General features: G+C 39.7%; 1 protein-coding gene across 4 annotated transcripts in view; it reads right to left on the bottom strand.

Annotated features, from left to right (window-relative positions):
- The window catches only part of ATG5 (autophagy related 5), a 29,673-nt gene extending 18,733 nt beyond the window's left edge, over positions 1 to 10,940 (bottom strand). Inside the window, exons 1-3 of one of the 4 annotated variants that reach the window (XM_083731489.1) lie at positions 10,701 to 10,940; positions 8,026 to 8,188; positions 6,952 to 7,079 (exon numbers count right to left, since the gene is read on the bottom strand). In XM_083731489.1, coding sequence (XP_083587615.1) covers positions 6,952 to 7,079; positions 8,026 to 8,133 — 236 coding nt within the window. In that variant the 5' untranslated portion in view covers positions 8,134 to 8,188; positions 10,701 to 10,940. Of the gene's footprint in view, positions 1 to 6,951; positions 7,080 to 8,025; positions 8,189 to 9,926; positions 10,240 to 10,407; positions 10,647 to 10,700 lie in introns of those variants that run through there. The other 3 variants (XM_083731491.1, XM_083731492.1, XM_083731490.1) reach the window with 3 other exon arrangements.
- Positions 10,941 to 11,517: the final 577 nt, after the last annotated feature.

Here is an 11,517-nt window from a genome sequence, read left to right on the forward strand (position 1 = left end):
ATGCAAGTGTGTGCACATGGATGCTCCTCCACCTCAGAAATAACCAGTTCTCTGTTGAGGTTTTAGACAAATGCAGCTAGTTTCCATCACAATAAGGATCACACCCTTTGCCAGTGAAAAGAAATTTCGCTGGACAGGGGTGCAAGAAAAATCAGTGGAAGCAACAGCCATGGCAGCCTCTAATGTAGTTCCATCTAGCCTATGTCATAACAACTCCCCCGGAGCAGAGAACTGTCTATATACCACAGTGGGGCCTGTGTCTAAGTAGCAGTTATGGCTGCACCACTGGCTGAGCCATCTTGCAAGTCCCCTTATGCTACTTGGCCTGTGTGAGCATTTCTTCCATTTCTGTAGCAATGCCAATGTATATATTTTATAGAAATGGTTTCCACTGTAGTGAGCAGCTAGATTAACATATTTTACTACTCAATAAAACTTCAGGACTTTCAAAGCAGGAGCATCAAGCTCTCTCAGCTATTATAATCAGGTAAATGGAATATATTTATATTTCACTATTAAATTGCCACCAGATACAGATGAGTGCTGTAATGCTGAATCAGCTATGAATAGATAGGAAAATAGAGTAATACTACTCCAGCCATAGTGGAAACAAACACACCATTAGCTTTTCAGCATCATTTAGTCAGAAATCACTCCACAAAATCTGCTCTGCTGATTTTTGGTAAAACACAAGCAGTACTGATTTGGTTGTTTCTGTCTTATTGGACTCAGTCTTCCATGAGCCAATGTAAGAGAAAAATAGATCAGCAGTAGGCTGATAAAAACCACTACCTAGAGTTCTTCTCATTTGTGCTCTTCATTTCCTTACTCCTAATCTTCTGAAAATATTGCTACCACTCAAATCCCAGCAAGTCCCCTTACAAGTTTTCAATTATGCAGGTGGTAATGCTGGATTTATAAATACAGATTTATAGAAGACAAATACACATACATTTTTAGCAAAAGCTAGAATCCTCTACATACACAAATTAATAATCCCTCTAATTTTAAGGCCTTGTTGAAACAGGTGCTCTTTCTAAATTAGTCAGTCTTCAGATCAACAACTTTCACCACACCTTCACATGAGCCTAGAACAATCTATACAGTACATTCACTTTCTGGACATTACTGTGCACTACATGGTGAAATGTAAGCACCACCGTATCAACACATATCTACATGCATTTTGCTTTCAGATAGAACACATTACAAAATCCACTATTTATAGCCAGGTCCCTTTGATTCAGCTGTTTCTATACTGACCTGCTTAAGGATTTTTAGGCTACAGTATCGACACTCAAAGAACTGAACACCCAAAGAAATGAATACACAGGTCAGGTCTAGACCAGCATCCAGGAATCTTCTACTATAGGGCAGATGTAGAAGAGAAACTGACAAACCACTTGTCACCACTTCCAGCTCCTAGTTGAAATCACTCCAATGTATCAAAGAACTATAGCTCATGCTGGGCAATAATGCTTTCTTCTCAAAGCCTTGAATGGTAGGCCACTACTTTCTTACAGACAGCCCCTACCCTAAACAGCTCTTCATAAGGAACTCCAGGAAACCCTAACAGACCATACTCTGTAACAAACCCAGATACTGAATCTCTTCCCATATCCACTCAAACAACAGTATTTCAGGACCTAATAATATCAGCCACAACACCAAGGTGTCATTCACCCATTCATCTTCCAATATATGTGCTATCTTCCAGCATCCTGACATCAGCAAAGGGATTAACCAGAAACTAGTAGAACATTTCAGTTTAGCAGAATGCCATTATTGACCTTAAGGTGCCAACCTTTAACAAAGGAACTTTAAAGAAAACTCAAGTGTGAAACTGCTGAATTACAACTTATCAAGAAATTCAATTCTTAACAGAGACAATGGCTTTCTCCTACGACAGTGATACCTTGGTTTACGAACTTAATACGTTCCGGAAGTCCATTCTTAAACCAAAGCATTCTTAAACCAAGGCGTGCTTTCCCATAGCAGCAGGGGACTCAATTTACAAATGGAACACACTCAACAGGAAACGAAACATGTTCTGCTTCCAAGACAAAGTTCACAAACCAAAACACCTACTTCCAGGTTTGCAGTGTTCTTAATCCAAGTTAATAGCAAGGTAGTGTGCTATCACTGATTATTGTTGTGAAAGTTTTACCATTCTCATTCTGCATACATTTATGCAGTAAGACTGTACTGTCTGAACTTGACCTATTTCTCAGGTTACTTCTGCTGCATCACATTAACATGGCCATTCTTCTGAAAAGGCCCCCTTGCAGAGGATTTATTTTTCCTTAATATATTCAGAAACTGGTCAGATAAAAATCCCAACACATGTCTAAACTCATGTTCTGACAGTTTGGTAGCTCTTGTCAAATTTCAAGGCTGTTGCTGACAGAAACTGAAAGTAGTAAGTAGTTTCAAAGTGGGGACAGGGGCTCTCTGAAAGTATGAACCACATACTTTTTGAAATGCTTTCTATAGTAACAGTCTTTTTTCACCTCTTCAATCATCTAGCTTTTATTCTGCTTACAAGTATCTCAGCAAATGTTACAACATAAGTCTGAGCAGCCCATGATGAGTAAATGCCCCCTGCAAAGAAAGGGTAAATAGTTGTACAAAATTATAAGACAATATAATATTTATATGATAGTGAGAAAATTTCACACTCACTTGCAACTTTGCAATAATATAACTCTGTCAGTAAGTATGTATTTTGTCAGATGTTTCATAGAGATTGTAGAGGATTTTTGAGACTATTACAAGAGTACGAACTTCATATAATCTTTCCAAACACTGTCAGACTCCACACATAGGCATAAATAGAACCATGATTTTCCCACACAAGCCAGTTACAAGGGGTTAAAGTAAATGTCTAAAGTGGTGGCTGACAGTTAACTGCAACAAAATGCAGGTTAGAATTTGATTCCAAAGCTGGGTGTAAATATTAATTTTACTGCATAAGTTCCCTTTAATGACTGCAGGCTAGCAAAACAGTTCATAGTTTTTACTTGTTTTATTATCTATGAATGGAAGGACAGGACAAGCCAAGATATGTGTGAAGCTGCAATATGTAGTTACTTAGCACCATCTGCTGGTTAGGTAAGCATTATGCAGTAACTTTTAAGCAAACTGCTGAGGCCACTAGATACAGAAATTTGTAATACCCATGATTACTACTAGTTGCTCTTTCATCACAGTGTTAAAAAAAAAATCTGTTAGAGCTCTTTTTTCAGAGCCTGGGAAGTAGCATGTCACTTTGGCTGAAATCCTATATCTAATTATCTATAAGCCACACTGAATTCAATAGGAATTACCTTGAGTGGGCATGCATACATTAGAGGATCTCACTGTACATATTTTCAAATTCCAGAAAAGTAGCAGCATTAATCGAAGTTAGCAAAACAACCTCCAAGCAAACCATCTTTCAGCTTCTCAAAGAGTAACTGATTTTGTACAGCTTAAAGTAAAAATTCCACAATATATGTTAGTCTTTCAAAACATGTTACAAGACCTTTGTGTTTTTTTAAACACTGGGATTTTAATTCCCATGTCTTCGGGATACTCAAATTAACACAATTAACAACATTCCTGGCTTTAAATATTGCAGATAAGCCCTTAAGACCTATAATCACACCATTAATTTTAGAGCTAATGAGAAAGGATATCAATCTCCATTTCATATGTTTTATCTAGGGACTCTGCTAGACTGGTAAAGAAAAAGTGATTTATATGGGAAGAAATGGAGGCAGTGAGAGATTTTACTTTTTTGGGCTCCATGATCACTGCAGATGGTGACAGCAGTCACAAGATTAAAAGACGGCTGCTCCTTGGGAGAAAGGCGATGGCAAACCTAGACAGCATCTTAAAAAGCAGAGACATCACCTTGCCAACAAAGGTCCGTATAGTTAAAGCCATGGTTTTCCCAGTAGTGATGTATGGAAGTGAGAGCTGGACCATCAAGAAGGCTGATCGCCGAAGAATTGATGCTTTTGAATTATGGTGCTGGAGGAGATTCTTGAGAGTCCCATGGACTGCAAGAAGATCAAACCTATCCATTCTTAAGGAAATCAGCCCTGAGTGCTCACTGGAAGGACAGATCGTGAAGCTGAGGCTCCAATACTTTGGCCACCTCATGAGAAGAGAAGACTCCCTGGAAAAGACCCTGATGTTGGGAAAGATGGAGGGCACAAGGAGAAGGGGACGACAGAGGGCGAGGTGGTTGGACAGTGTTCTCGAAGCTACGAACATGAGCCTGACCAAACTGCGGGAGGCAGTGGAAGACAGGAGTGCCTGGCGTGCGCTGGTCCATGGGGTCACGAAGAGTCGGACACAACTAAACAACTAAACAACAACAACAACATGCGTTGTAACATTGTGCCACCAGATGGCGACATGGAGTCCCATTTTTCTCTACCTGTTTTCCCTGTTTAAATCTACAATGCTTTAAACTGAAGCACTTCTTTGATGTGGGTGATTCATTACCCATAGGAATAAATGGCACAGCCTAGGAACACTGTTGCAAACAAAGCCAAACCTGCTCCTCCTTTCCGCACCCTCTCAGATACTAAATGGCCCTCACTGACCATGTGTTTTATTTTGAAAACTGGGCTTTGGAGAAAATGATTAAATGGTTTTTATTTTGTACAAGACATATAAAAAAACTATTACAGGATCATTGAGCCATCGGTTTTTAATTTTAGCCTTCAAGCCATATGTAGGTGGCTGAGACATGGGGAAGGAAGGATAAAGATAAATAAGCCATATCATTGTTGTAAGTTTGCAGGCACTTCGTGATATTAAATGTAAAATGGAACACTGAAGAGTGTCTTTTAGCTTTTAAAGAATGTGCTTTATGAGCCAGATATGCTAAACTAGAATTTGAGCCAAGAGGAAGAAAAATGTAATAAACTTTCTCTCTGAGGCAAAAGGAAAAGAGGGTGTCAAGCAACCACAAACCCTTCATTAGTTGCTGAGAATAACAGTTTGTTATGGAAGATGTTTAATCTTGATTTCCTCAACCACGGAAGTTCCTAATGCAAAAATAAAAATAGGCATCTCTAATATGCATGTGGTGTGCAGTTGCAGAACATCTGCTCGAGGATTCAAAAACTCAAAAATGATACAACTAAAAACACTATCATAATTAATTTTAAAATTTTCCAACTTTTTTAATACAAAAACAAATTTATGTACAAATATTAATTTAAGAACATCAGCTTGAATGCTATGTCATTGCTTTGTAAATACCATGTATGATCAAACTTAAAAGAATTCAAATACCACAGAACTATTGGGGGAAGTTTTGAATTCTAATTATCAAGAGCTATTAACACACTTGCAGGTTAAGGCTATATCCATTTTAAAGAGAAACCAATCAATGATTATTTTCAAGTACTGTATTTTAGTTAGCAGAATTCTGATGTTTAAACTTATGGTCATGATTTTAGAAGACATCACTAACTAACAATCATATATTCATGAAAGTAACACAACGAACCTCACTCAAAAGCCTGGGCACATTGGAACCCATTATGTGCACCAACTATTATCAGTATCTTCTAGTTTAAAAATCCTAATTAGGGCCAACAAATTGTATTGCTTATTTATAACTGATGTCACTGTATGAAGGCCTCAAATGTAATTAAGGTGGGTAACAGATCTCTACTTGAGAAGAATGTAAATTGGGGTGGGATGCAACAAGCTGCTTATGACTATGCAAGCATTTGTGTAACTAGGACAGTTTCAAATCTTAGGTATGCAGGAACCCTTGACTTTGCAATTAACATCTCCAGCAACACTTAACTTAACCCTAATTATTGTATTGTATTATTGAAACCTAATAAGGGCCTGTTGAAGATGGACTTGTCTAGAACTAACTTTCTGTTAATAGTGACTATACAGTCGTACCTTGGATCCCGAACGCCTTGTGAGTCTAACGTTTTGGCTCCCGAATGCCGCAAACCCGGAAGTGAGTGTTCCAGTTTCCAAATGTTCTTTGGAACCCGAATGTCCAACACAGCTTACACAACTTCCGATTGACTGCAGGAGCTTCTTGCAGTCAATCAGAAACATTCCAAAATGTTTCCGAACATTTTGGAAGTTGAACGAACTTCCGGAACAGATTCTATTTGACTTCTGAGGTACCACTGAACATTGCTTGCAACTATACGTTGTTTTCAACAGTTCTAACAAACAGACTTAAATACATTATCAGTCCTTTCCAGGCTGTGCAGACATATAGCGGACAGAATCTGTTGCCTCTTTAGTATTGTAGACTGCTATGTATTCTTATGCTGTATGTTCACTGTATACCCTGGGATTTCTGTAAAGTGGGGTGCCATTAGAAAAACCAATAAAGCTATTTTTAAAAATTATATAAAATAAAATTGGGGTGAAGATGGAACACAGCATACCAACACTTAAGCCCAATTAAGGCAGGTCCATGAAATGTGAGCTCCAAAGGTGGCATGGAGCTTTTAATCCTCATAGTTCACTCCTGAGTTCAGCAGTGAATGAATTATGTCTGCACAAGGCCATAGCAGCTCTACACCTGTAAACTGCAAGTTGATTTAATGGAAAGGAGAACCCTAGTTCTCAAGCTTATGCAATTCTCCGAGACCATGTTTCATGTTGGACACATCTGAAACTAAGAGATCACCATCATTTTTGTACTTGCAGAGACAGAATGACTCACAATTGGAACTCTGTGCATGCACTGAGAAAGCAAGGGGGAAAGCACTTTAATCCTAATTGTGCAAAACAGAATGTTATTTGGTATATTGACGTCACTGAGGAATTAATATATTTTTTTAAAAGCTTGCCCACAATCTTAGATTTTGATAGGGCAACTCCAATTTGCTTAGGCTTCCCAAGAACAATATGCAGTCAGGAAATATAGATGCTAACACTCTAAAATACTCAAAAAGTTAAATAACTCACCATTTTAGTGGTGTGCCTTCATATTCGAACCATATTTCTACAATATCTTCTTGTCTCATAACCTTCTGAAAATGTTTTTTCACTTTGTCCGTTACCAGTGTCAGGTAACTTATTCTGGGTAAAAGCAGCTGAAAGGAAAGGTACACAGCACATCTTTATGAAAAGAATCACATGTAAAAGTTACATTAAAAATATTACTTGCTTTTCAGTCACATGAGTAGTACTTATAACATAAATAGTATTGGGCTGTTGATATGCAAGTTATGTTCTACCAAGTTCAAAGGGACTTTTATTCAAGTAAGCGTGCTAAGGACTGCAGTTTGAAAAGTGGTCAAGGTATATTCCGCAAAACACAGCTTCGTCACAAGTTTCATTTAAATAAGGCTTCAGAGAGAATCTCGGGTATCATAGAGAAATGATCTTTTAGCATAATAAACATATTCCTCATATGGACAAATGGGACTGTGCCCAAACAGGAGAAAACTACTTGCAGTGACAATCAACCCTCAAGAAAATTAAAGCACACTGTGCTTAAAGAGTGAAGTTTCTTCTAAACAGGATGCTTAGGACTTTGTTTTCCTACTGAGTATTTGGAAGTCTTAGGGGAAATATTTCACCCTTTTTTTCAGGCTGCTATTTCTTGGGAACAGAAGTTGAATCAATCTAATGTAGCAGCAGCAGATTATGGCATAGCAGCATCTAGTCTAGAATTCCTCAAACACATGGAAAAGCAATATTTTTTTAATGGGCAGTAAGGCTGTAAATTTCAAATATTAAGATTTCCAAAACATTCAAATAATTTTACAAAGTTAGTAACAGCATGGAAATTCATCCAGTCACAAAGAATTTTCTGTAATGGAAAAGCTGGAAGAAGTTCCCTTAACAGTTCTTTGTTTAACAAGCATTATCTCCTCTTTCTTTCTATCATTTTTTCCAGCATCAAGGTCTACATAATGGGGGAAGTATTAGTATACCATTTATTCAAGGAGATGATGAAACACAGTATGTTCCTCAAGTATAGTCGAATACTAAACATCAAAATATGATGGTTCTACATGTGTTTATAATACTTACATAGTAAGGTTCAGCTTCCCTTTCGGTAATCTCATCCTGATATAGGGTAAAACAAGTTGGTATTCGCCCAAACCAAACATCTCTAAGTACATCTTTGTCATCTGTCATTCTTCCAAGAAGTACAGAAGCACATGTAGGCTAAATTATTTCCCCAGAAAATCCACTACAAAATATAAAAATAGTCAGCTTTTAGATGTACATGAATCATATTATCCCTTTAGTGTACTTCCACAACACATGATAACAAAGGCATTTCTTCTTTTAATCTACAGAGAAATGGCTGGCTGAAGAAAGCTAGACAAAATTTTGTACCCCAGTACATTAAACACCCGTCCCCAAATACAAAAATGCTTAATAAATGTGAGGGTTTTTTTCTCCTAGGTTCTTTTGCTGTTGTTCAGAAGTAGGAGCTGTGAGGGACTTGATCCAGATTAGGGTCATAGTGCACAGGCAGGGATGGGTTTTGACCCTCCACATCACTTTGCTGCTGAAAATTCTGCCCTTCAATGCTGATATTTGTCCTCAAAGGTACTACAGCAAATGGCACCTTTGGGGAGAAACAGCAGTTTCAGAAAGGCAATTAAGGTGGGAGAGCCAATTGGGGGACAGAAACAATTTGCCTCCCTACAAATTCTATTTCTAAACAACAACCAATATAACAAGAGTAGGAGAAACAATCACCCAGCAAACATATTTTTTATTTAGGGACTGTCTACTTGTAGTATTTCTTTAAATCTATGTCCATTTTGATAAATTACATCCTCCTTAGGCTGCAAATCTATACTCACTTACTTGGGAATAAGCTCCACTGAATTCTGTGGGACTTCTTTCTGAAGATGATTCTTATGAACTATTAGTTTTGCTTTTAAAATCATGGTAGGTTCCCCCCCCCCCTTGAATCACTGGCACAGGCCCTAGTGAATATGTATTAACAATGAGACGTGTTTTGAAAGTTATTCCTATAGGTGTAATACAATCAAGTCAGTTTTCAATGGAGAGTGGCTTGCAAGTTACATCAATAAGCTTTCACTTACTGATAGTGAAGCGGACTCATGAGCCTTTGGTAACAGACTTTGTCAAAAGCTTTTTGGAAGTTCAGGTATATGGAATTTACTATATAACCCTTATCTATATGGTTACTAATATTACTGATATCAAAGTTTGCAAAGAACTTCCCTTTGAAGAAGCCATGTTTCAACCTTGCTCTGTGTTTAAGCACATTAGTTTTAGTATCTCTACCAACTTACCTGACACATATATGAAACATATATTCACTGCAATTTCGCATCTTAAGTGAATGCCATCTCTCAGTGACTTGCTAACTTAATTGTAGTTTAGCTCTAAAACAGGTTTCCTCAACCTCGGCCCTCCAGATATTTTGAGACTACAATTCCCAGCATCCTAGACCACTGGATCATGGGAGTTGTAGGCCAAAAACATCTGGAGGGCCAAGGTTGAGGAAGGCTGCTCTAAAACATTATCCATCTGCTTGATTATCCATCTGCTTGATTGTGACATCTGCTTGATTGCTGTAATGTATGTGGGACTGTCTTTTAACTACTCACAAACCAGTTAGTAGCCTAGCAGCTGTATTTTGAATCAACTAGGGCCAGTTACTGAGAAGAAACCTCTCTGATAGCGAGTAGCAAACAGGAAGAGTGTCTTCTTAGTGGTGACATCCAGTTCACATAATTACTTTCCAAGGCTTACCTGACAAATACACTGCTGTCCTTTTGGCACCAGGCAGAAACTTTTTTTTTTATCCCGCTGTTTTTAGATTTGCAGTATTTTAACAGTTGCTTTTATCACCATTTGATTATTTTATATTTTAGTATTATGCATGGGAAACACAGAAGAGCAGAATACAAACTTTTTAATAAACAAAACTGACGGCTTCTTACAGATATCCTTCCCCAAAACAATGCCTCAGATACAGCCAATTCAACATCCTCTGCAGTGGGGACAGATAAAATAGTGGCTTGTACTTCTTCTGTACACCTTGGTATGCCTAAAGGTCTTATTGCATCGCTGATTTCATGTTCCTGATGTATTTACATAACAAAGAGACAGAGTCTGAACATTGGTCCTCCTAGTTCAGTACTGTACATGCTGACTAGTACAGACTTCTCTGAGGGTTCCAGAAAGAGGAGTCCTACCTGGGGACTCGAACTGCAACCTTCCCCATACAAACCTTGTGGCGCAACGAAGAACTATGCCCCTTGCCCTACTGGATCAGGCTAGCGGCCCACCCCATTCTCATAGAGGGACCAAGGAAATGCCTATCGGAAACTCGTAAGTAGGACCTGAGGGGAGACAGCCCTTTCCCGCGCTGTAACGAATATATATGGTTTCTGGTGGTGAAATGAATCCTCCCAAGCCTACCCTCAGCGCTATCGGGTGCCTTGAGAACACTCTACATACACCCAAGCTCACGTGTGTACGTGTGAAGAGGTATGTGGAGGAATAAATCTCTACTCCAGATGATGTCCCCCCCACCCCCCTCAGGCAGAATAAGGGGTTACAAGGGCGGGGCGGCAGCCTCTCCTGCCCCGTCCAGTCTCCGCTCCCGCGTCGTATCACCCAACAAACAAGCTTCCCCAACAGCCAACTCCTTTCTACGTCGCCGCAGCCCCCTCCTCCCTGATGGGGGAGGGGACAACGGAAGATGCCGTTACCTGGCAGTTTGTTTCTTTCCTTGGCCGGGCCACCCCCTGAGTGCGAAGCTCGCTCGCGCACAAGTCAATACTGCGCAGGCTCGGCTCCGCCCACTCCGTCTTCTCTCCTCCGCTCCCTCCGCCTTTCTCTCTTGGTCTTTCTGCGACGAGAGGAAGGGAGGGCGGAAGAACGTAAAGTTGTAGGGCAGCCCGACGCTCTCGCCAATTTCAGCCGCTTGGCAAACCGGAAGTGACGACGAGACAACGGCTCCTCTCTTGAGGCTTCGGCAAATGGCGTCACGCAAAGGCGCGCGTCGGATGGGCCGCTTGCTTTTGCCGAGTTCTCCCTGCAGGGGGCGGTAGATTCCAAGAGAGTGAAGGGCTCCGCATTGCCAACGAGATGGCGGCTTTTATGAAGAACCGCAGTTTAGCATAAATACAGGGTTGCCTCTGCTAGGCCTGCTGCTAGTGTTACAGCCTGTGTAACTTTAACACAAAGGTGGGCCACCGTGTGTGTTGAGAGCCACATGCACTGAAGGTGATCTGTGGTGGGGGTACATTTGATGGTGGGCTGGATGATACAGGTGAAAAGTGTTTTTCAAGGGGGAAATCCTTAAACTTCTGCACACAATCATAAAGTCATAGGATTGCAGAATTGGAAGGGACCAATCTCAACTCTTTATTATTTAGCCATTCTTAAACTGGGCCAATAGACTCTGTGCAAGGTTTCAGTAATTTCAAACAAATAGTGTTCATTCATATAAAAATCATTGCCTTCCTGCCACAGCCAAAACTTCCCCCCTTCTTGCCTACATTGGGAGTGTTAAATATCTACTTG

Source organism: Podarcis gaigeae (assembly GCF_964106915.1).
Source record: "Podarcis gaigeae genome assembly, chromosome: 3".
Lineage (NCBI taxonomy): Eukaryota > Metazoa > Chordata > Lepidosauria > Squamata > Lacertidae > Podarcis > Podarcis gaigeae.